This window comes from Eriocheir sinensis, chromosome 9 (genome assembly GCF_024679095.1).
Source record: "Eriocheir sinensis breed Jianghai 21 chromosome 9, ASM2467909v1, whole genome shotgun sequence".
NCBI lineage: Eukaryota > Metazoa > Arthropoda > Malacostraca > Decapoda > Varunidae > Eriocheir > Eriocheir sinensis.
In genome coordinates this window covers 1,020,801-1,045,443 of record NC_066517.1, presented here as the reverse complement: position 1 = coordinate 1,045,443, position 24,643 = coordinate 1,020,801, and the positions used below count along the sequence as shown (strand labels likewise).

Below are 24,643 nucleotides of genomic sequence, written 5' to 3'. Positions count from 1 at the left end.
ATAGTGACGGTGATAGTGATGAGCCTGGTGAAGGAGGCAGCCAGTGCTGTTGTTCTGCCACAAGGCGTCCCAGCCTCGACAATGGGGACACAGGACGGACACACCACGCACTGCTAACCTGCTACCACTTGGGGAGTCATCTGTCCTACCACCCAGCATGCAAACTCCTAGAGAAGCGTGGGCTGCCCGTAAGCCCGCAGGCTGCTGCTGGAGCTGTCCAGTAAGCTGCTGAGGGACTTGGCCGTGGGTATGGGGGGTGGCCGGCGCTCCAGGGGCTGCTGGGCACCAGGGGGGTATTCACCATCCATGGGGCCATCCAGGTGGTCCATGCTGAGGCTGTGGCTGGGCTGCTGAAGAAAGTCTCTGAAATGCAAGTTGGTGACTCTCTGGAGGCCCTTCTCCTCTACCCCCTGGGCTGTGAGGCGCGGCACAGCATGACGGGGAGCCGGGACACCCGGCCGCTCACTTCTGTGCGTCGCAGTGCTAGGCATTGCGTGGTTGTTACTTCTTGTTTTGGGCGGCTGCATCTCAGGACTCCAGGAGGCGTGAGGAGAGCCTGGGGATGGCAGTGGTGCGGCTGGGCTGCCCGGGGTGGCATACGGTGCTATCTTGAATGCTGTCTGTGTCGGGTAGTGCTGGTGGGCTGTGTCCGCTGGCTGGTACAGGGTGCTGTTGGAGGATATGCTGGGAGTTTTGCGAGGCCTGCCAGAATTCATACTGGCTTGCACCACTCTGGACAAGTTTTGAAGCATTTCAGTGTTGCTAAACACGGATGGCCGTGTTCCAAGTTCACCATTCAATTCTTCGCTGCTTTTTCTCAAGGAGTTGGATTCTGCATTCCCAGCATGAAACGGCTCTCTGCTACCTGGCCTGTGACCAGACCTTGGAGCAGCCTGGGTGGACATTTCTTTGGCCATGGCCACAGGAAAGGCACTGGGAGGATCGTGGCTGAGGGTCCGGGGAGGGGCGCGTGCATCCATGTTCCTGGGATGGCGCTGTGGCCTGGCTGTCTGGGAGGGCTCTTCTCTCCCTGATCCGGGGGCATCTTTGCTGCCACGGCTGTCCTTCACAGTCCGGGGTGCTGGGCCGGGCAAATCACCGCCACGTGAAGAAGCCGGAGCAAGGCCAAGTGCAATTAGCTCATCACGGCTGCCGGATGGCCGCACAGCCGAGAGCATTTCCTGACTCTGGCTGAGGAGCAAGTCTTGGCTGGCTGAGTTCCGAAGAGGCAAGGGAGGAGGAAGTGGCGTGGCGCCTCGGGATGAAGCACTTAGGTCATCCCCATTAGTGACTTTTGCATACAGTGAATCATCGTATGATGATAAATCATCAAAGAACTGGTCCAGCTCTGGAGAACTTTTGCTGATCAAAGCTAAATTCCTCACATTACTACTGACCCCTCTCTCAGGCCTGACGCCTCTTATGGGGTGAGGATCTCCCTTGTCTTCCCCTTTCCTCAGTACATCGACAACCACAGGTCTAGCGGACTTAGGTCTTGGTGGTATACGAGGTGGTGGCTTGGTGGGGCGGTTGCTTCTAGGCTGCAGCTGTATGTCCTCAGGTGTGTCCCGCAAACTGTCCTGACTGGCGGCTCTCCGGGTCAAGACGGCTTGCTGCCACGGCATGTCAGGGCTGGCTAAGGGACGTCTGAAATTTTGGTTACAAAATCCTTCAACTAACAAAAAGTATTTATATGTATATATGGTTCTCAGCTGCTGGTCCATGGACCTCTGGTGGTCCAGAGTTACTGTTTTGGTGGTCCAGGATATGTTCAGTTATAAATGACAAGTAAGAGGTGCAGGATATAATTACTTCATTTAAAAATTTTGTTTGTATGATTCAAAGTTCAAAGTGAAATACTGGCTGGCTGCTGGTACAGTAATTTATCAAAACTGTTTAGTATGAAACACTTGAGGCCAGGCTGTCGCTGCCCCCTCTGCCCCAGTGCTAAGGAGGGGGCGTGGCCACACTGTTACTGTGCCGCGGCTCGCTGGGCCGAGGCACGCTGAGAACCATGGCTTTCAAGCAAAAAAAACTTGTGAAGACTTTCTAGTTTTGACAAGATCCTTAAAAAGGAACAAGTTTTTTTCTTTCTACCACAGCAAACTTATTGACTACAGAGTACGAACACACGTACAGCGACGGACGAGAAAATCCCACAAAGATAGTTCACCACATGAGCACACCGGCCACTCAGTGTGCGCCTGTGGGGGCTTGTGGCAGCAGCTGACTGACAGTGACAATGAAGCAGAGCAACACCACTGAGCTGTTACTTGGTTGTGTTCACAATGCTGCTATACTTATGCTGATGTCTAGAGCATGAGGCTCATCTTTAAAAAACTTCATTGCATTAAAATTTGAATGAAAACTTCACACATGTCAGTCAGCTTCAGACAAACCTCCACTTTTTGCATTTACTGCGTTCAGACAAACACCCACAGGTTGTCCCAGGCCTGGCGCTGGCACAGTCTGCCCGGCACCCCAGGCAACAACACTCCCCACATGGTGACAACAGCCTGGCTGCCTCTCTCTGCCAGGCCACATACCTACATGTTACCTTGATGCATTCACACCCACAAGGATACAAATGACAGATGAGTAAATACAACACATTTTACACCAACACACAGGAGTGAAGAGAGTGATAATTACTGAAAAAAGAAAGAAAGAAGGTTTGTCTACTTATTCATCAACCCGTTTGTACACCAATGCTTGCTGGTTTCCTTCTTCAGCCTGACCTGGTACCCATCATGCAGGTCCTTACATCTTTTCTCCTTGTGTAAGTGACTCGTGAATATCACGTCACTCATCCTTTCTGACCTTTTGAAAACTTGAGCAATGGAGTCACTGTGCAGGTTATAACTTCTATGTGAACACTGGGAAGTGCTACAATGCCATAAACTATACAGCAAAAAGTTCAGAACAAAGACTTTTTCTGGGAGAAGTGAGAAGATGGGCATTGTGAGTACATGTATGGGGGAGAGGAAGGTGAGGAATGGGAGATGGAGGGAGGGAGGGAGGCACAGGTGGGAGTGGTTATCAGGGTCCAGGTGAGTGACTTAACATTGATTTTTTCCATTTATTTTTATTTTGATGCCATTTCCTTGGTGTGAGAGTGAGGTGGGAGTGTTATGGTGAAAAGAGAGGGAGATGAACCATGGAAAAGTGCATGTATGGATGAGTGAGTGAGATGGAGAAGGAGTGAGCTAGGAGTGTTATGGTGAAGTGAGAGGGAAGTGAACCATGGAGGAGTGAGTGAGATGGAGAGTCTGTGAGAGGTACACCTGGGTATTTCTGGGCTTTTTTTGCTAAGAGGAGTATCATGGGAGAGGGAGATACACTTCAGGAGAGCATATATATATAAATGATGTGAGTGATAGTTATTAGAAGCAAAGTGAGTGGGGTGCGGAGAGGCCAGGCCCCACACACACCACCTTTAGACACACACACACAGACAAGACAGGTCCCACCACACACACCACCCTTACACACACACACAGACAGACAGACAGACAGGCTCCAGCACACACACATAGACAGACAGGCCCCAGCACACACACCACCCTTATACACACACACACACACACACACACACACACACACACACACACACACACACACACACACACACAGACAGACAGGCTCCAGCACACACACATAGACAGACAGGCCCCAGCACACACACACACACACACACACACACACACACACACAGACAGACAGGCTCCAGCACACACACACACACAGACACACAGACAGACAGGCTCCAGCACACACACACACACACACACAGACAGACAGGCTCCAACACACACACACACACACACACACACACACACACACACACACACACACACACACACACACAGACAGACAGACAGGCTCCAGCACACACACACACACACACACACAGACAGGCTCCAGCACACACACAGACAGACAGGCCCCAGCACACACACACACAGACAGACAGGCCCCAGCACACACACACACAGACAGACAGGCCCCAGCACACACACACACAGACAGACAGGCCCCAGCACACACACACACACACACACACACACAGAGCTAGCGACACATTTAGTAGTTCAGAATCACTATGCATCAATTTGGTGAATCACACTTGGGCTGCAACATCAATCAATCACAAAGTTCTTATATTCATGCAGCAAGAACTCTACATACATGTAACTCCTCCATACACCTTTTTATCGGAGCAGTTACTAGTGGGCTTTTTCATCTAATATTTTTCTGCCATTGAACTGCTTCTTTTACAGTTAAAAAATAATAATAATAAATACAACAACCTCAGTGACAGGCGGCTTCAGGTCGGAATTTTCTGTCGCATGCAGTGAATTGATGAACTTCAAGGTGCTCTGTCTTTCCTTTTTCTTACATCATGAGAACAATTGGCAAAACGTACAGATACAATTTTGCAAGCTAGTAAACAGGTGCTGTACGTCCTTGTGTGAAAGCCAACCCCAACCCAGGCCGTAGATTTGATGGAGAAATAAGTCTAACCTAAAAAAGTAGTAGTAGTAGCAGACATAATAGTAGTAGTAGTAGTAGTAGACAAAGTAGTAGAAGTAGTAGTAGTAGTAACTTCCCATAAAAGTAGTACCATGTAAAGTTGACGCCTAAACTTGGCCTTTTATAAATAACTAAAAGACATCTAACTTTTCACACGAGCGTAGACGACAGACGGATGACTGGGCCTTAGAGGTTGAACACACACACACACACACACAGAAACATGTCATACCACACATCAGAAGCTGCAACATAAAGCTGTCTTGCAAATACTGTCCCCTCACACACCCATGCAAAGGTCCTGAGTAAAAGTTGACCCTCTAAGACCAGGACTACAAATGCCAAGCTGCTAACACTGACCCACTCACCACATGACAAGCAGAACTACAGGAAGGAAGGCAAACAGTAACATAGGGAGAGGACGCGAGGACAAACACTGAAGAATGCAACAAACAGGGCCATAGGAGGGAGGCTTACAATAACATAGGAAGAGGAAAGCGAGGACAAACACTGAAGAATGCAACAAACAGGGCCATAGGAGGGAGGCTTACAATAACATAGGGAGAGGAAGCGAGGACAAACACTGAAGAATGCAACAAACAGGGCCATAGGAGGGAGGCTTACAATAACATAGGAAGAGGAAGCGAGGACAAACATTGAAGAATGCAACAAACAGGGCCATAGAAGGGAGGCTTACAATAACATAGGGAGAGGAAGCGAGGACAAACACTGAAGAATGCAACAAACAGGGCCATAGAAGGGAGGCTTACAATAACATAGGGAGAGGAAGCGAGGACAAACACTGAAGAATGCAACAAACAGGGCCATAGAAGGGAGGCTTACAATAACATAGGGAGAGGAAGCGAGGACAAACACTGAAGAATGCAACAAACAGGGTCATAGGAGGGAGGCTTACAATAACATAGGAAGAGGAAAGTGAGGACGAACACTAAGCCACAAACACTGAAGAATGCAACAAACAGGGCCATCGGAGGGAGGCTTACAATAACATAGGAAGAGGAAAGCGAGGACAAACACTAAGCCACAAACACTGAAGAATGCAACAAACAGGGCCATCGGAGGGAGGCTTACAATAACATAGGAAGAGGGAGCGAGGACAAACACTAAGCCACAAACACTGAAGAATGCAACAAACAGGGCCATCGGAGGGAGGCTTACAATAACATAGGAAGAGGGAGCGAGGACAAACACTAAGCCACAAACACTGAAGAATGCAACAAACAGGGCCATCGGAGGGAGGCTTACAATAACATAGGAAGAGGAAAGCGAGGACAAACACTGAAGAATGCAACAAACAGGGCCATAGGAGGGAGGCTTACAATAACATAGGAAGAGGAAAGCGAGGACAAACACTAAGCCACAAACACTGAAGAATGCAACAAACAGGGCTATAGGAGGAAGGCTAACAGTAACATAGGAAGAGGAACAAACAAACAAACAAACGGTACTCTGAAGGAGGCAAACAGTAATGGGAACAAACACAAGGTCACAAACATGGAATTCCACATAACAAACAGGGCAATAGGAGGGAGGCTGACAGTAACATAGGAAGAGGAACAAACAAACAAACAGTACTCTAAAGGAGGCAAACAGTAATGGGAACAAACACAAGGTCACAAACACTGAATTCCACATAACAAACAGGGCTATAGGAGGAAGGGTAACACTAACATTGGCAGACAGAGAGAACAAACACGCCACAAACACCGACCCACACTCATTACATCATAAACAGCACTTTTTGGGGGGGACAAACACCGAGTCACAAACACTGAAGAATGCATAACAAACAGGGCTATAGGAGGAAGGCTAACACTAACACTGGCAGACAGAGAACAAACACCATGCCACAAACACCGACCCACACACACTACATCACAAACACCACTTTTTTTTCTTTTCACATCAAGGGAGGCAGATCATGGGCAGAAAAACACCAACAACAAACACATCAAAAAGTCCGCTTGACGATGCTCTGGACAAAAGAACAGAGAACGCGAGGCCGGAAGGGAGGTCGGAGGAGGCAGGCTTACCTCTTTATCATGGGGGTGGTCTCTGAGGGCTCCGTGGACTCAACCTTCTTGTTGGTGTCCTCCTCTGGCTCTGGCTTCTTGAGGTCATCGGGGTCCTCCTTCTGGGTCTTCATCTGGCCGTTCCCTTCCTGGATGTCCTCGCTGGGGCCGGAGGGGAAGGAGTGTAAGTTAAGTCGCAAGAACCACACTTCGCTCGCTCACACCCTTCCTGGCGGCACATTTCTGACTGGCTGACTGAAGCAAGTTTTGGTATTTTTCACTCATCACCATTTTCCTCTTGCTCCTTCTCCCCCTCCTCCTCATCATCATCATCATCTTCAGCCTCTACTAGTTCACTGCAGCACATAAGCTAGTATTTTTAACCCGGTAGCAGCGGGGATCATGCTTCTTAATGGTCCCTCCAAGCGAGAAAAATGAGAAAAAATCATCCCTCACACAAACCATTCCATAATATATATCAATGCATTTGTGATCAACTTATGTATCATCTATTTTGGGGGGTTTATATCATGGCACAAATTTGGCCCATCGCTGCTACACGGTAAAGACACAAATTTGGCCCGTCGCTGCTACACGGTAAAGACACAAATTTGGCCCGTCGCTGCTACACGGTAAAGACACAAATTTGGCCCGTCGCTGCTACACGGTAAAGACACAAATTTGGCCCGTCGCTGGTACCGGGTTAAACATGTCATCACCTCAGTTCCCGTTTGAAAAGCCCCCCTCATGGAATTTGCCGAGATTTTCATGAACCGTTTTGTGATGGCAGTGATGGTTTTACACGACCTCTGCACCTTGAACGGAAAAACCAGCCATGAAGACCCAGTTAATCTTCTCTGTGGTGTGGCCTTGAGAAATGGTCGTGATGGTAGTCTGATACGTCTTAGAATATGGACCAAGGACCTTTCCCAACATCCTCCACCTCTCTCTGTCTATAGTGAAACCAAATTGTCGAGTCTGTCTGGGCGTTGGCTCCTGCAGGTCCATTTCTCCCCTCTGCTCTGCCACACAGTCCCAACACCTATTTTTTCCTCTCATATGTTACCTATAGCTTACATATGAGAGGAAGAGATAGGTGTTGGGACTGTGTGGCAGAGCAGAGGGGAGGAATGGACCCGTGGGAGCCTACGCCAGACTGGCCTCGACACATTTGAAAGACTATAGTGTTACTGTGGTCCGTCCCACTCCGGTAAATGCTCTAGTGCCATCTCTCCCCCTGGCTCAATGTCTGCTCTGACCTCTATAATAACTTGCCTGCCACTCTGTTACTTGGGTTGCCATCTGTTATCAGCAGCGATTAGTGGGCTTTTTTTTCCACACTTTCTTTTTGTTGCCCTTGAGTTGCTTCCTGTAATAAAAAATAAAAAATAAAAAAAAATAAAAATAAATAAAACAGTATCTGCCTGGTGTGGCCTAAGTCCCCTTCCTGTTCTCAGCCCCTACTCCATGATGCAAACTTCCCATCTCTCCAAGTTAGGCTGAGCTTATTTTTTTCTTCATTCTTCTTTGTGAGTTTTTTTTATTCCTTTACAGACTTTTTAGTGAGGTGTCAAGTCTCTCGTAGGACTGTGAGTGTACCCTGACGGCCCTCACTTACAGGAGCGCGGTGGGGTGCTGGGTGTTCGCGGCTCACCTTTCCTTAGACAGAGACAACCTAAACCCTGCTGATAACCACATGAGTAAAAGGAATTTGTCTAAGCAGATGCTGCCCTGGAGGGTGAGTGGAGGCAGGGCTCAGGCTACACCTTGCACGGCCTAAGCCACAGGCGAGTGTAAGCCGGCTTGTTACAACGCCACAGTGATGCACGGCCATGAATGGAGGGAATGAGGTGTGTTACTTCCATGAAATTATGTTAAACAAGTGTCTTCATCTCCTGTAGGGGATGGGGGTCAGGCAGGAATGAGGTGTGTTACTTCCATGAAATTATGTTAAACAAGTGTCTTCATCTCCTGTAGGGGGTGTGGGTCAGGCAGGAATGAGGTGTGTTGCTTCCATGAAATTATGTTAAACAAGTGTCTTCATCTCCTGTGGGGGGTGGGGGTCAGGCAGGAATGAGGTGTGTTGATTCCATGAAATTATGTTAAACAAGTGTCTTCATCTCCTGTGGGGGGGTGGGGGTCAGGCAGGAATGAGGTGTGTTGCTTCCATGAAATTATGTTAAACAAGTGTCTTCATCTCCTGTGGGGGGTGGGGGTCAGGCAGGAATGAGGTGTGTTGCTTCCATGAAATTATGTTAAACAAGTGTCTTCATCTCCTGTGGGGGGCGGGGGTCAGGCAGGAATGAGGTGTGTTGCTGCCATGAAATTATGTTAAACAAGTGTCTTCATCTCCTGTGGGGGGGTGGGGGTCAGGCAGAGGCAGAGGGTCACTAACTTGAACAATCCTTGACTCACAAAACGTGGCGGCAAGCTTGCTGCAGGAATCATCACATCAGCACTCATGTAAAAGTTAAAAGTTAAAAGAGGCTAAGTGTTTAACTGGTGGAAAAAATTAGAAAGTTATCCACATGCTGTCCAGACCACTAATGAAGCCTAACTTAACCCCTTGGCTGCGGATTTCCTACAGTCAGACCTCACCAAGCTACAGGAATGGAACAAAAAGTGGCTGCTAAAATTCAATGAAGAAAAATGTAAAGTCCTGCACATTGCGAGGGAAAATCTAGCATACCAATGCAATACCACGTGGGAAACACTCCACTATCCACCACAGAGGCAGAGAAAGACCTGGGATTATTTGTTACCAGTCTACCAATGAAGACCAAATCCATGCCAATCGCAGAGGACGGGTTAACTGGTGGAAAAAGCTAGAGAGTCACCCACATGCTGTCCAATCATTAATGAAACCTAACTTGAGTGACTGTGGCCAAGAAGAGCACTGGAGGGCAGCACAGGTCAAGCAAGACTCATACAGCCTGGCAGCAACTCTTAACCCGGTAGCAGCGGGGATCATGTTTCTTAATGGTCCCTCCAAGTGAGAAAAATGAGAAAAAATCACCCCTCACACAAACCATTTCATAATATATATCAAAGCATTTGTGATCAGATTATGTATCATCTATTTTGGGGGGTTGATATCATGGCACAAATTCAGCCCGTCGCTGCTACACGGTAAAGCCACGAATTTGGCCCGTCGCTGCTACCTGGTTAAGTACAATATTCCTGTGCCGCTCAAGGCCTCGGGACAATCACCACTCGCCTCAAAGTACCCAACCGATGCTGTGGGCTTCACATCAACACAAGGACACACAAGGCTGAGGAGACTACATGAGGCCAGACAGACGGCCCACACACGGCAGCTCCAGAGGAAGGGTTAGTCACCACATTCCCTTCCCGTTCATAGGTACATTTGACCTCCATTAAAAACATTCAGCTGTTTGCCTCAACTACACGCCTGCTTGGTTTGTTCCACCAAAAAATAAGAAAAATGTCAGCAAACACAACTGACAACCTTTCCCTGTATTGGTCCATCCACTGAGGGCCACCATTAGTAACATGCAGCTCCCTGGAACTTGCAGAGGAAATACCAATGCTTGAAGGCTTTAATGAGGCTGAAATTAACCCTTAGATGGTGGTAGAACTCTATATAGATGGTCCAAACTTTAGTCAGTCAGTTTTGTATGGCAGAAATATAACAACACTTCCAGACTGCAGTAGAATTTATATACAGACTTTAGTTAAAACATCCATTATGTGGCGTAACTATATTTTTGCTACGGTCCTAAGGTCGGCAGTGACTATATATTGACCATTCATTTTGGGGGCAGCTGCTCTTCAAATACTGCCGCCGTCTAAAGGCTAATAAGTGTCCGTGGTAAGAGCGCCGGACAGGACACGGAGTGATGGGTTAAGTGGGACAGATTCAGATTCAACAAAGGCAGAGGCAAGAATTGGCTTACTAATAGAGTGGTGGATGAGTGGAGCAGGCCTGGCTGTGGGGAGCGCCAATACAATACATGCCTCCACCCGAAATTGACCTCTCTTTTGGCTACTCTTTATTTTTGTCTATTAAGGGAGCGGCGAGTAACATTTTTTTTTCACACTTTTTGTTGCCCTTGAGCCCTCGCCTTTCATTGGGGGGAGGGTTTAGATAAGCTCATGGGAGGCGATTAAGGTGGGTCAGGTTTACAGGAGCTGCCTTGTACAGGACTACCGGCCTCCTGCACACTCCCTATGCTTTTATGGCTGTCTAGTTATTTAGGACTCTGCAATAACAGAATTACAAGCCATGCAGTGTCATTCCATGCTCACCACACACACACACACACACACAGCAGAGGCCAGGCACAACCAACACCAAGAGGTAACAATATCCTTCCTTACGTTTCTTTCTCCAATTTTATCTCAGAATTTTCCTTGGTGGGAGTTTGGGGCACCTTCTCAGGGAGTTTTTGGTCAGCTGGTTTGGTATCTTCCCTAGACTCTTCATTATAGGTGTCAGCACTAGGGGAGGCGAGAGGGAGGGTGACAGGGGCGGGGAGCAACACCTAGCGCTGCCTGCCTGTCTACCGTTATAAGAACACAAGTTGAAGCTGCTACGGCTACCACAGACTCAGCCCAGAGGTTAGCTGGAGGACTGGACACAACACCTGGCAGACACCTGGCCGGCTGTCATTTTAAGAATAGAGGGTACTGTACAGCTTTTACGCCCTGATCCAGCGAGTGTCAAATCCAGTGATGCTGCCCTGCTATGTCTCGGCAGTGGACACGCCAGCACCATAGCCTGGGCCTGGCGTGCTCTCTGGACATGTTTCTGCCCACAGGAGATAGAGAATGCAGTCTTATACATGTTTTTTCATCAGCATCTAATAACTGATTGCTGATTACCAAAAAATTAGTGGCACAGCTTCCCACTTCACAGCATCCTGACGACAGGGTCAGAGATGTTTTTGACACTCACTGGAGGGGCTGAGGTGCTGCTGAAGGAAGAAGTCACTTGAAACTTGAGAGGTGAGTTGACGGGGGTAAATACAGCATTGCTTTCTTATAATTCAAAGTACTACTAAGAATACAGCATCTACGGGTGGAAGAGTCAACTCTAGCAAGGCTACAAAATTATATTAAGATAAATTAAATAGAAAAGTAGTAGTAGTAGTAGCAGTAGTAGTGGTAGTAGTGGTGGTAGTAACCCCCACAAAACTAGCATCCATGTAAAAGTTGAATCCCTAAACATGAACTTAGAAAACGTTCCCCCCTCAAACCCCCCAAGCACCCCGCCTGAGCCCCCCAGCCCAAGGTGAGCCCTGGAGCCCTGCACGTACCTGGCGTTCTTGCCATCCTCTAGCATGGCCTCCTTGCCGTCCTTGTCCTTGTGGCCTCGCTTGCCGGCTATGGTGGCGATGAGCCCGGCATTGCGTGTGAAGAAGCAGCTCGCGTCCAGCACCACCAGCACCACCACCAGCACCACGATGATAATGGCCACGATGATGCCAGTGCCCAGGCCGTCCTGGCTCATGGGGACGGCGGGGTGGGGGTCTGGGAGGAGACCGTTCATTAGTGCCTCCTCTGGGTGTTGGGCATAGGTGTTCAAGGCCCACTACTCCTGTTTGCCTCATCCCAGCAACTCACCAAGGGCCTCCAATGTGGCAACAGCCTCTTAATGTCATGACACCTCCTCTTAGCAAATTTTGACCCATGTGAGAAATCTATGCAACTGAACACTTTTATTGACCAACTTGCCATGGCTGATTGATGACTGCCAATTAATTACTGAGGTGGCTGCACACTGAATTAGTGAGAAATAGATGCAAAAGAACATTTTTATTCATCAACATGTCATGACTGACTGACGATTACCAAATAATTACTGTGGCGGCAGCACACTGAACCAAGGCTGTCAGAGTGAAAGAATTTGAGGCAAAGAAAGGCGGCTGTCACCACACGGCGTGCACCACTCTCGGCCGAGGCGCTGGGAAGGGATGCAGCAACACAACAGCACAAGCAACTCCGTCTATGGCTGTCGCACTCCAGCGTGAAGCTAAGTTGCAGCTCTGTCTAGAGACCTCGCACTCCAGCGTGACGCTACGTGTGTCCCTGGCCATGAACAGCTTCCCGGTCACAACAATGTGTTAGGAGTTAAATGCAAAACAAATGTGTGTGTTATGTATTTCTTTCATGAACTCTCCACCTCTTTGTTTATCTACTGCTGTGGTGATGAGCCAGAGGGAACTTGTTAGGTGCAATGGGTCGCCCTGAGAGGGTCAATGTCTACCAAATGTCTGAGCATGCATGTTATCCCGTGGCTTGTAAGTCTGCCGTACTCTAGTATTACTACAAGCACACTCAACACACAGGCACGGCACATACACAGGAAACCCTCCTGCCCACTGGGGTAAGCAACACATTAGGGGGCATGTTACAGCAGCCTTCAGTGAGAGGTGAGTCACACACAAATTGCACTAACATCCACTAACAAATTAATGAGCTGGCAAGTTTATGTAGGGAAATCCGTTTATGACGACATCGCTCTGACTTACACTTGAGTGGCCGAGGGTCCCGACGCAGCGAGGTGGTGACCGAGCGCCGTGGTGAGAGGCCGGCCGCCCCACCACCCGCCCACCACCCACCCTACCTGCCCAGAGTCACAGGCGGGAAGGCCTCGGAAAGGTGTGAAGGCGTGAACATGAACCAGCCCATCCAGGCACAGATGGGAGGGCCTTGGGAGGGGGTTAGTAGGGACAGGCACAGGGGAGGGAGGCATGTGGGAGTGGACAGTGTGGACAGGGGTGAGGGAGTATGGACAGGAGTAGTGAGATAGTGTGAGGGCCAACCTTACCCGGGCTCCGCTGTGAGGGCTTGGAAAGTTAATGAAGGCCGAGCATCAATTTGTCCGTGATCCGTTTTCTTGCCAGCGAGAAACCCAACGTACAGAAAGGGCTGAGAACCATCCACTGACCCTACCACAACGCTTCTCCCTCCTCTAACATTACCTTACCTCCAATGCTCAGCTGGACATGCATTAGGCTACACAACGGACAAAGGGACACACACACACACACACATGGACGCAGATCACAGATTACAGACAAATGGATGCCAGGCACATTAAGAGGAGGAGGGAGAGGGAAAATCTTTGACATGGGGTAGGACAACATGAGGAGGAGGAGGAGGAAGAGGTAAGACTACAGATACATGGTGCAAAGCTATACAGAATCACTAGAACTTGTTGCTAGAGGTTGCTCCAAAGATAGGTCACAGAACACTCACTCCTGGTTGGAAGTGGAGCCACAGAGAGAGGTTGTTAGAGGCAGCAGCTGTGAGGAGCGCCAAGAATGTACACACAACCAAAAATGCCACAATGGAAAGTAAAGGAAACAAAAGGTACAGTAGCGAATAAGGGAAACGGGAAATGATCCAGGCTTATTATACACAAGAAGAAGCCCCCCCTAAAAAGACACGCCTATGGAACATCGTTACACACGGAAAACACGTCTCCTTCGTACTCCTTGAGCGCGGCGCCCTAGTCAAAAGTTTATTACTATTATTACTACTTTTTTCTGCTGGTCGTGAGGGGAAAAATCAAACGAGTGCGGACAGCTCCAACAGAAGCGTCTTTATGTACAACTTTGTTCTCGAGTATTCAAGTAGATTTTCAGACCTCTGTACTTTTATGTCATTTGTTTATTCCTCTTGTGGGTTAGGTCAGCAATTTTAGAAGCTTCCGCTTCTCACATCAACTATTTCCAAAGGCCAAAAAGGAGATCTATCGGGTCCTAATGCCTGTTATTTTAGGATCAAGGTACAGAAGAATGGTCAAACTACCACCAGGGTCACTAAACCACCCACGGAAATACACAAAGCACCTACGAAAGCCTTGTCAAATATGTGGGCTTGGGCGCCAAAATCTAGCAGTGCAGTGCCTCCAGGGAACATGAGAGGTTAATAATTTGCTGCCTGGCTTACTCTCCTCTGTCAGTGCAGCAGAAGTGTGAAGGAGTGTGAGAGGTCAATAGTTTGGCTCTTCTCAAAATCTCATGTTAAGTGTGGCTGCAAACGGCTGTACTTTTCCATGCAGGAACCTCCATCAGAATCAAACAACTATTACTTTTGAAACATCCTGCCTGAGTGAGTCAAGCCGCTTATGGTGAACAAGACTGAGGGACGACTCCACTGGGAGGCTTCAGCTAGCACATCCTGGCCCAAAGGGTTTGCTAGGACGTCCCCGCGCCGGAGTGGGGTGAATCGGGGTGAGTTGAGGGAACACACTACAAACCCACACACTACAAGGTTTGTGAGAACAGAAACAATTTGTTCTTTTTTTGTTGTGTATTATTACCAAGGACACAATAAATGGATGTTTGTCTCACTTCCAAAAACTTGTTGTGCTAACGTCCATTGCAACACGAGGAGGAGCCGAGCCTTGAGTGGCCGCACACGTCCTGTACCTGCACCAAGGCTGTGGGCGGCAGCAGCTCGCTGGCCTCAGGAGTGTTTGAACAGCAAGACTGGAAATCGTTATTACAGGTCTCGCTGTGTCAGTGAATCAAACGGATTTCCCCACAACCGTCGTAGCACCGTGTGTAACAAACGTGGCGGAGTTCACCGAGTGCAGTTACCAGCATGGCGGGATGCTCCCATTAGTACAGTGAACAATGGTGCTGAGGCAGTGTGTCAAGCTTCACAGCAACCTTGGCATGCATACCACCACCACCACCACACCCGGCAGCCTCAGGCTGCTCACAAGGCAGCAACACAAGCTAGGGAAACACTCATCCTAAGGTAGAACCCCTCCTCATGTTTCATCATTAACACTGGAATGTTACAGCAGGACTGACCTCAGGTGTGTGTGTGTGTGTGTGTGTGTGTGTGTGTGTACCTAGTTGCAGTACACAGGCAGTCGTGGGTTGTCTCAAAATTAATTCATCAAGTTTAGCTTTAAATCCATGAATGGCTCTGGCTTGGACTTTCTCCTTATTGAGCTGAGTTTCTTGATGGCTCTCAGGCACTGTGCCTTCCTCAATTCCTTCCTTGACCTCTTGTGTTCCTGTGCCCCATGACAGGTCATCCCTGGTGACCATTTACATTTCCTTCACTGCCTTCTACACTACAATCACCTCTCCTCTCCTCCCTGTCAACAAACACAGTCCTTCCAGTCTCTCCTCATGTCATGTCTCTTGCCTTGGCACCAGTTTTGTTGCTCATCTCAATTCTATTTTCCTAATATTTTCTTCCTGTGTGGAGACACACCACCACTGCAGACTACAACCTCCATCACACCACCGACACACTCAGCTTAAACATTATATCCAGTGTGTGTGTGTGTGTGTGTGTGTGTGTGTGTGTGTGTGTGTGTGTGTGTGTTTCTGGGCTCTACTTTGGTAAATATCTAATGAAAAAAGGTTCCGCTGTGAGGAACAAAACACCACATTGTCAACCTGGCATTTGTTCCGAGCCTGCCCGGCTGCTTGCCCCGTACACGAGGGGTGAAGTAGTTGTTGCACAGTGTGTATATACATTACAGGCTAGCAAAAAGAACACAAAGGTACATGGCTTCTAACAGTTATAGATGAAAAAAATATTGGCCTGCTATTCAATTTGTCCAGGTGTTGGAGGCTCAACAGGCCACACAAAAATCAAGTTAGAAAATTACTACAATTTTCTTTCAATTAAAAACATCACTTTTTATAGAAAAAATCAATTACTAGTAACAAATTTCTTTATCTCCTTTTGCTTCTGTATTTTGTACAAAAATAAAAATTCAGAAGCCAGAGGAGAAGGAAGGTCCACAGCTAAGAGTCCGGCCCAGACCGGGTAACACAGTTATAATAGCCTAGTGAACCCTTGGCTGCTGCGCCGTGACAACGCACCGCCGGCGTGTCTGTGCAGCGTGGACTATACACGCACAACACACAGGCTGGTCTGTACAACTCCTGCCGGGAAGACTTTGGGGCTGTGGCTCGGGGCTGCGGCTCACCCGAGTGCTAGCCTGAGCCGACGACGTCCACTCAACACTTACTCAGAAAGTCTCTCAGAAACTCAAAAATAAATAAACAAGTAACATTATGGAATGTTCGTCTGAATCTGACTTGTTGGAGTTACTCTCGGCAGCGTCTCTTCAACAAAGGAAGGTTGTGTTCGAGGTACACCGTGCGGCCTCTGCACGTCTGGCGCAACCAACTTTATAAAAAATATATCCTTTTTTTCCTAGAAGCAGTCATTTACAATAATTACAAACTTCTATGAACAAATCTAACTTTTAAAGTAATTTCAAATTCTGTTCAATTGACTGACTTGTCGAAAAAAATGTCAAAACACTGAATGAGCGTCAATGAGTTGGCTTACCAAAGTATTGGTAATAAAAAAGTGTAAACTAAACGCCCTGCCTACCTGCTCTTGATAACATGCCTGCCTCTGGATGAGTAACATTCTATACTTAGGCTGACTCTAGCAATGAATGGGCTTAACAATGTACACACTATATACACCCTGGGCATATAGCAGTGACTCAGAGGGGGCCTAGTGCATAGTAGCAGCGCTGAGGACACAGAGAAGACAGCAGCAGCAGACAGTAAGCAGAAAGGTACCGTGGGCGAGGGCAGTGGTGGAGGGAGCAACGCTACTGAACGGCACAGACGGTCCCGAACCGCTACCTGTTGGTACCGAGGGATCTGGAACACACACAGAACAAACCCCACACTCACCACACTGCCGCAGGACACAGGGATAGTAAGACAGTGATACAGAGGAATAAAACAGCCTCACACTTTAGGACTAGAATTAGAAAATGACATATGCTGCAGGTCACCGGGCCAGACACACACCCCAATGCAGCCGCTCACTCTGTCACCCCCAAACCAAACAACACCCCAAGATTACTGGTTCTCTGCAAGGCACCAGACCATAGAGGCTCCTGTATGGCAGCCTTGTGAGTGCTAGCTTCTCTGCACCCACTTCACACTATACAGGAAGCTTTGGTATAGCCTTCAGCGCCTTGCAGGACACCAAACAACCCTGGGGACTCCTTTGGCTTGGAAACGTGTGAGGCCGTGCGTTGTGCTGTGGTGCGGCCCAAAGTGACGGAGAGAGTGGCACTGGTACACCATCACAGACACATAACATTAAATAATATATCATGCAAAATGGTCATCGCAGCGCTCGCCTGTACAGCGTGCATGGCTGCTGCCGGCACAACACAGCACCGCCAGCACTGCCTTAAGAAGGGAAACCTAGCACACATATTTAAAAGGGAAATGTAGGGGAGGAAGGCCCAAAAATACTGCAACACATACTCGCGTAAAAGTCGATCTCACGTGCTGTTGACCCACTCGGGATGTGATATACTCAACCCCTTAGAAAAGTAGTAGTAATAGTAGTAGTACTGGTGGTATAGGTAGTAGTAGTAGTGGTAGTAGTAGTAGTAGTAGTAGTTTCTGTAGTATTTTTCCTTCTTCCATCTGTACATGTTGTGACCTCAGGGAAAGGCTGTGGTGGGTGAGCCTCAGTGTGCTGCTTGAGGCTGGGGCAGGGGGCAGGGAGGGTGAGGGTCTACTGGTGGGGTGAGGGTCTACTGGTGGGGGGAGGATCTACTGGTGGGGTGAGGGTCTACTGGTGGGGGGAGGATCTACTGGTGGGGTGAGGGTCTACTGGTGGGGGTGATAGTCTACTGGTGGGGTGAGGGTCTACTGGTGGCTGACGGTCTACTGGTGGGGGGAGGGTCTACTGGTGGGGTGAGAGTCTACTGGTGGGGGGAGGGGGTCTACTGGTGGGGTGAGGGTCTACTGGTGGGGTGAGGGTCTACTGGTGGGGGGAGGGGGTCTACTGGTGGGGTGAGGGTCTACTGGTGGAGTGAGGGTCTACTGGTGGGGGGAGGGTCTACTAGTGGGGGAGGGAGAGAGGGGGTGTCAAGGCTGCTGCTTGTGTGTAAGTCAAACCACCCCAAGACTAGGGCAGGTTTGACTGACGAAAAAACAGTAGTAGTAGTAGTAATTGTTGTTGTTATATTGTTGTTGTAGTGGTGGCAGAAGTGGTAGTAAGCCCTTAGTAGTAGTAGTTCCACATGTTAGTCAACCCTTAATTAACCCTGGCCTTAAAAAATCATAAACAGCAATCTCCTTTTACACGAGTATGTACAGAAGTCTGGATCAGTGACGAGGGGAGAGTGGGAGGGACGGGAGGCTGCTGAGTTTAGAGATGATGCGGCACAGTGGAGAATGGTGGGGCGGAAGGTTGGCACGGAGAGGCACTGACATGAGCTGAGTGTTGAAGTGTTCTGGGGAGAGGGTTGGCACAGAGAGACACTGACATGAGCTGAGTGTTGAAGTGTTCTGGGGAGAGGGTTGGCACAGAGACACTGACATGAGCTGAGTGTTGAAGTGTTCTGGGGAGAGGGTTGGCACAGAGACACTGACATGAGCTGAGTGTTGAAGTGTTCTGGGGAGAGGGTTGGCACAGAGAGACTGACATGAGCTGAGTGTTGAAGTGTTCTGGGGAGAGGGTTGGCACGGAGAGGCACTGACATGAGCTGAGTGTTGAAGTGTTCTGGGGAGAGGGTTGGCACGGAGAGGCACTGACATGAGCTGAGTGTTGAAGTGTTCTGGGGAGAGGGTTGGCACGGAGAGGCACTGACATGAGATGAGTGTTGAAGTGTTCTGGGGAGAGGGTTGGCACAGAGACACACTGACATGAGCTGAGTGTTGAAGTGTTCTGGGGAGAGGGTTGGCACAGAGACACACTGACATGAGCTGAGTGTTGAAGTGTTCTGGGGAGAGGGTTGGCACAGAGACACACTGACATGAGCTGAGTGTTGAAGTGTTCTGGGGAGAGGGTTGGCACAGAGACACACTGACATGAGCTGAGTGTTGAAGTGTTCTGGGGAGAGGGTTGGCACAGAGACACACTGACATGAGCTGAGTGTTGAAGTGTTCTGGAGAGAGGGTTGGCACAGAGACACACTGACATGAGCTGAGTGTTGAAGTGTTCTGGGGAGAGGGTTGGCACAGAGAGACTGACATGAGCTGAGTGTTGAAGTGTTCTGGGGAGAGGGTTGGCACAGAGACACACTGACATGAGCTGAGTGTTGAAGTGTTCTGGAGAGAGGGTTGGCACAGAGACACACTGACATGAGCTGAGTGTTGAAGTGTTCTGGGGAGAGGGTTGGCACGGAGAGGCACTGACATGAGCTGAGTGTTGAAGTGTTCTGGAGAGAGGGGTGGCACAGAGACACACTCAAGTGAGCTGAGTGATGGAGAGTTGTGGGGAGAGGGGTGGCACAGTGAGACTGACATGAGCTGAGTGTTGAAGTGTTCTGGGGAGAGGGTTGGCACAGAGAGACTGACATGAGCTGAGTGTTGAAGTGTTCTGGGGAGAGGGTTGGCACAGAGAGACTGACATGAGCTGAGTGTTGAAGTGTTCTGGGGAGAGGGTTGGCACAGAGAGACTGACATGAGCTGAGTGTTGAAGTGAACCCTAACATGAGCAGAGACAAAAACAAACAAAAGAATGAGACAGGAAATGGATTGTTGAGAGGACTGAAGTAAGTCACAAGTGATCTGGAGGAGTAGAGATGAAAACTTTGGGAGACAATCAAGTAGACAATAAAACCTCTTGAAAAGCAACAATAAAACACGAGGCAACAACTTGCTTCTGAGCCGGGCTGAGTCAGCAAGACACTGGAGATGCTTTGAACAACTGACAATTGGAGACAGGAAAAGATACAACAAAATGACAACAACTTGAAAAGGGGTGAAGAATGTGGGTGTCGGTCCTCCTTGTGGCCCTGCAGGGCAGCGAGGGAGGCTGGAGGGGTTGCCAACACGTGATAAATGAAAGACAGAAAAAAACAGCTGTGCCACAAGTGAGAGTGGGCACTGAAGGAGGGCACGGGGCGGCTACACCAGCAGGGCTATCATGGAGAGGAGGGCGGGAGGGAGGGAGGAAGAGAATTGAGAAACAAATTTTAGGTTTAAAACATGCAATTTTAAGTGGCATGAAACGAGAGGTGCCAGCAAGTTTATTTCCTGCACGTCCTGTTGCTGAAACATGATGAACAGAATGGAGTGTGTGGCCGCCATGGACGGTGTGACTCACTTACTTGCCGGGTGCCGGCGCCGGGCCTCTGCTGGAACACAATGAGCGGGACACACAAGCCCAGTGACAACAGTGCCAAGGGACTGCCACCACTGGCAGCCCTCCAAATAAAGGTGAGCAGAACCCAACAGGTCAGGTTCAGGCATGCATATTAATGTGACTATGCAAAATAATATCACATGCACACTAGGTGAGGGTGATTCTCTCCTTATTTTACAGTGTAGGAGAGGGACATGCAGTGAGTGTGTTCCTACGTTACTTTGCCTTGACCTCAAGTCTGCCTCCTTGACTATACAAGAAAGGAAGCGCAGCATTGTAACTCTATGAGAGACTGCACGGCCTCTGCACGGTGCTTCCCTTCAAGGGCAGAGAATACTGTTTCCGAGTGCCGGGCCAAGCCTGCACACACCACACTTCTTCACTTCATGTGCTCCAAGGAGTGCCGGGAATCCTTCACTTCAAATATGCACCAATGAGTGCCGGGAATCGAACCCGGGCCTTCGGGGCATGAGTTAGGGCAACACAGCAAGTGAGCCACTGACAAGCTCAGGTCCCCCCTCATCCTGCTGGGGGTCACTGCAGCAGCACTCCGCCTGGCGAAGCGCCCCGGCCCCTGCTGCGGCATGAGGGAAGGCTCAGCCACCTCACCCGGCGCTGCTGCAGTTTTTTCCTTCACTCTTCTCCTTGTCACGAGTCGCCTGCAGCGTTGCTTCCCTTGCTGTCTTCAATATTTTTTTCCATGCTCATTGTCTTGAGCTGGCTGCCCGCAGCCTCCACACCTACATGCTCTCACTGCACAAGATTTCCTACTCAAGCTCATCCTTATGGTGTCCAGCTTCCTAAAGCAGGAGCTAACCAGTATCTTCAATCCCTCATCCCTTTCACTGGTAAATTTAGTCTAGAGCTCCCTTCCTTCATCTGCACGGCCCTTTTCCTGTGCCTTCAACTCTCTTGAGCAGGGAGTGTTGGAATCTTTCTCAAACTTAAACTGACCTTAGTCTTTCCGTGTCTTCCTCTGCCCGTGTGAGGGCAGCAAGGAGCAGGCATTATATATAATTCCAAGGCTTTGATTTTCTTTGACTTTAAAAACAAATGAGCAAACTGAATTAACAGAATATCAAGGGAGAAACAGATTTTGTAAAGAAAAATTTACAACAACAAAATGAACAAATAAACAATCTGGAAAGCCCGGCACAAGACACTTCTAAAGGTGTGCTGAGGAGCGTGACACGGCAGGATGGCCGGGAGGCAAGGGTCTGTACAGGACTAAGTGCATGGCTGCTGGACATGGGCATCAACCACTGTACAGAGCAGGACAAAAAGGTAAAAATCAACATGAGAACTCAAAACACTACACACCATTTCCAGTCTTGATGATCGCCTCGGCCGGGGTGGAGTAGCCGATGTCGTTGTGCGCCCGCAGCTCAATCTTGTAGTGGGAGTTGGCCGTCAGGCCTTCAATCTTGTAGGAGCTGGTGCCCGGGTACTTGACCTCACGCGTGGTCTTGTCACCGATGACCTCCCACTTGCCTGCCTTCTCCTCCACCTTGAGACACAGAAAACAGGTTGTGGTGAGTGCACGGCACTGCGCACTAAAGCCAGCAATAGCCTCAACACAGCCCAGCTCATGACTGCGTACAACACCTTGGTGCACACACAACACACCACCAGAGGTGGCATAACTGGCACCACTATAAAAATTGCCTGTGCCATGATGGGCTTGGGCCGACCACCAGGCCCCTTAAGAAAGCCTACTGGCGCTATAGAAAAAAAAAAAGAAAAAAAAAAAAGTTGAAGCTATTGCCGTGGTGATTAAGAACAAAAAGTCATCTTGGGCAGGTCACATGTGTAAAACTGATGACAGATGGACAGCCAGGCACACAGTGGTGACCCAGGGAGTGTGACGGTCAGGGGAGACAGAGAACCAGGTGATGAAATTAGAACCTTTGCTGAAGAAAGATGGAACACACTAACATCAGAGAACCAGGTGGAGATGAAATTAGAACCTTTGCTAGAATGGGATGGAGTACACTAACATCAATAATCAGGTGGAGAGATGAAATTAGAACCTTTGCTGAAGAAAGATGGAACACACTAACATCAGAGAACCAGGTGGAGATGAAATTAGAACCTTTGCTGAAGAAAGATGGAACACACTAACATCAGAGAACCATGTATGAAATTAGAACCTTTGCTGGAATGGGATGGAACACACTAACATCAATAACCAGGTGGAGAGATGAAATTAGAACCCTTGCTGGAATCAATAACCAGGTGGAGAGATGAAATTAGAACCCTTGCTGACATAGGATGGAACACACAAACATCCAACAGAGAGGTGAGGGAGATTGGGAGAGGCCTCGGCACTGATGCCTCACCTGGTAATACACAATCTGGAAGTGGTCAATCTCCTTCCCGTTGTCAAGAGGAACCTGCCACTGGAGGTCATAGTGGCTGGGGTAGGGGATCACCAACACCTCCTCCGTGGCGTCAAAGATCATGGGCTCCTCGGGCTCGGCGTGACGTGGCATCTCCTCGCTCTGTCGGGTTGTAGCAATGGGTGAGTTTTCCTCGGCAGAAGTAGAGGTTACGGTGTTGAGTGTGAGGGACAGGGGAGTGGTGTTACCTAGGTGCAGACCAACACATGTGGGCTAGTGACCTGTTCCCTCCTCTGCTGCCCTTATCCTCCCTGCTGATGTCACACTCACACACCCGGGAGATGGGACACACCCCTTGATTGACACCCCGCACCCAGTCACTACAGGGTGGACAGGAGCGCGGATTAAAGAGACTGACCAAACGTCTCCACTCCGCCTGGGAATCAAATCCTGGACCTCTTGGTTGTGTGTGTGTGTATTTACCTAGTTGTAGTTTTACAGGCCTGGGCTTTACGCTCATGTGGTCCCGTCTCTGTATCTACATTTATCCAACCTTTCCTTAAAGCTTTTCACACTTCTTGCCGATACTACATCCTCATTTAGTCTGTTCCAAACCTCTATATTTCTTTGCGGGAAGCGATATTTCTTTTATGTGGGAAGCTATATTTCTTTATGTTCTTTATGTGTGTGTGTGTGTGTGTGTGTGTGTGTGTGTGTGTGTGTGTGTGTGAAAGCATTCATTTTTTTTCAATGTTTTATGGCAAAGGAGGCAGTCCAGTGAAAGAAGATAAATCAGACAAGCCTTCATAACAAAAAAAAGACAAGATGGCGAAAGATAAAGACCAAAGTCAGCTAGGGAGGCGTCTTAATCTTCCCATCCTGAGAGAACTGTCGCGCCGCAGGAAGGAGGAAACACAGATGAAGGCAGCCAGTTCCAGTTTACCAGAGAAAGGAATATGAGAAAGAAGCAACTGGTTAACTCTTGAATTATAAAGTTGGACAGCAAAGGGAAGCCAGTGTGCGTGTAATAAGCCTTGTTTGCTGACCTTCTCGCCTCCCCACTCTCCGTCTCCGGCCTTGCTCTGGGCGGCGAAGCGGAACACGTACGTCATCTGTGGCATGAGGTTGTCGATGGTGTACGAAGAACCTGAAAAAGGAAAGTGGAGTCATTGCCCCCAGACCCACCAATGATACTCCAACCCCTGTCCTGGACGCCTTAGGATAACACTCACGCCCACTGTTGCCAGATTAGTGTACTCAGAGTGCCGTATTTACCAGTTCCTGACCCATAACTATTGCCAAGACACACCAGTAATTAACCATTTTAACCCGGTAGCAGAGACGGGCCAAATTTGTGGCTTTACCGTGTACCAGCGACGAGCCAAATTTGTGGCTTTACCGTGTACCAGCGACGAGCCAAATTTTTGCCTTCACATCACTCCCCATAACAGAGGATGCATAAACTGATCATACATGCGTTGATATATTATAATGATTTGCGTGAGTGATGATTTTTCCTCATTAATTCACTTAGAGGGCCCTTTAACCCAGTAGCAGCAACAAGCCAAATTTTTGCCCCCATAATAGAGGATGCATAAACTGATCATACATGCATTGATATATTATAATGATTTGCATGGGTGATGATTTTTTCCC

At 48.8% G+C, this 24,643-nt stretch overlaps 1 protein-coding gene and 2 long non-coding RNA genes across 11 annotated transcripts in view; 2 read left to right on the top strand and 1 right to left on the bottom strand.

The window, feature by feature from the left end:
- The window catches only part of LOC126995804 (fasciclin-2-like), a 76,456-nt gene that overhangs the window by 1,490 nt on the left and 50,323 nt on the right, over window positions 1–24,643 (bottom strand). For 3 of the 9 annotated variants that reach the window (XM_050855649.1, XM_050855650.1, XM_050855651.1), the window contains exons 11-18: window positions 24,034–24,134; window positions 22,988–23,149; window positions 21,969–22,155; window positions 17,108–17,191; window positions 11,846–12,059; window positions 10,908–11,027; window positions 6,588–6,728; window positions 119–1,647 (exon numbers count right to left, since the gene is read on the bottom strand). In XM_050855649.1, coding sequence (XP_050711606.1) covers window positions 168–1,647; window positions 6,588–6,728; window positions 10,908–11,027; window positions 11,846–12,059; window positions 17,108–17,191; window positions 21,969–22,155; window positions 22,988–23,149; window positions 24,034–24,134 — 2,489 coding nt within the window. In that variant the 3' untranslated portion in view covers window positions 119–167. The remainder of the gene's footprint in view (window positions 1–118; window positions 1,648–6,587; window positions 6,729–10,907; window positions 11,028–11,845; window positions 12,060–17,107; window positions 17,192–21,968; window positions 22,156–22,987; window positions 23,150–24,033; window positions 24,135–24,643) is intronic. The other 6 variants (XM_050855652.1, XM_050855653.1, XM_050855654.1 and 3 more) reach the window with 6 other exon arrangements.
- LOC126995805 (uncharacterized) lies at window positions 5,478–6,362 on the top strand. Its single transcript, XR_007750712.1, has 2 exons — window positions 5,478–6,039; window positions 6,167–6,362. It is a non-coding gene; the product is annotated as an uncharacterized LOC126995805 (long non-coding RNA).
- LOC126995806 (uncharacterized) lies at window positions 6,735–10,898 on the top strand. The gene is made up of 3 exons (XR_007750713.1): window positions 6,735–8,416; window positions 8,569–8,644; window positions 8,722–10,898. It is a non-coding gene; the product is annotated as an uncharacterized LOC126995806 (long non-coding RNA).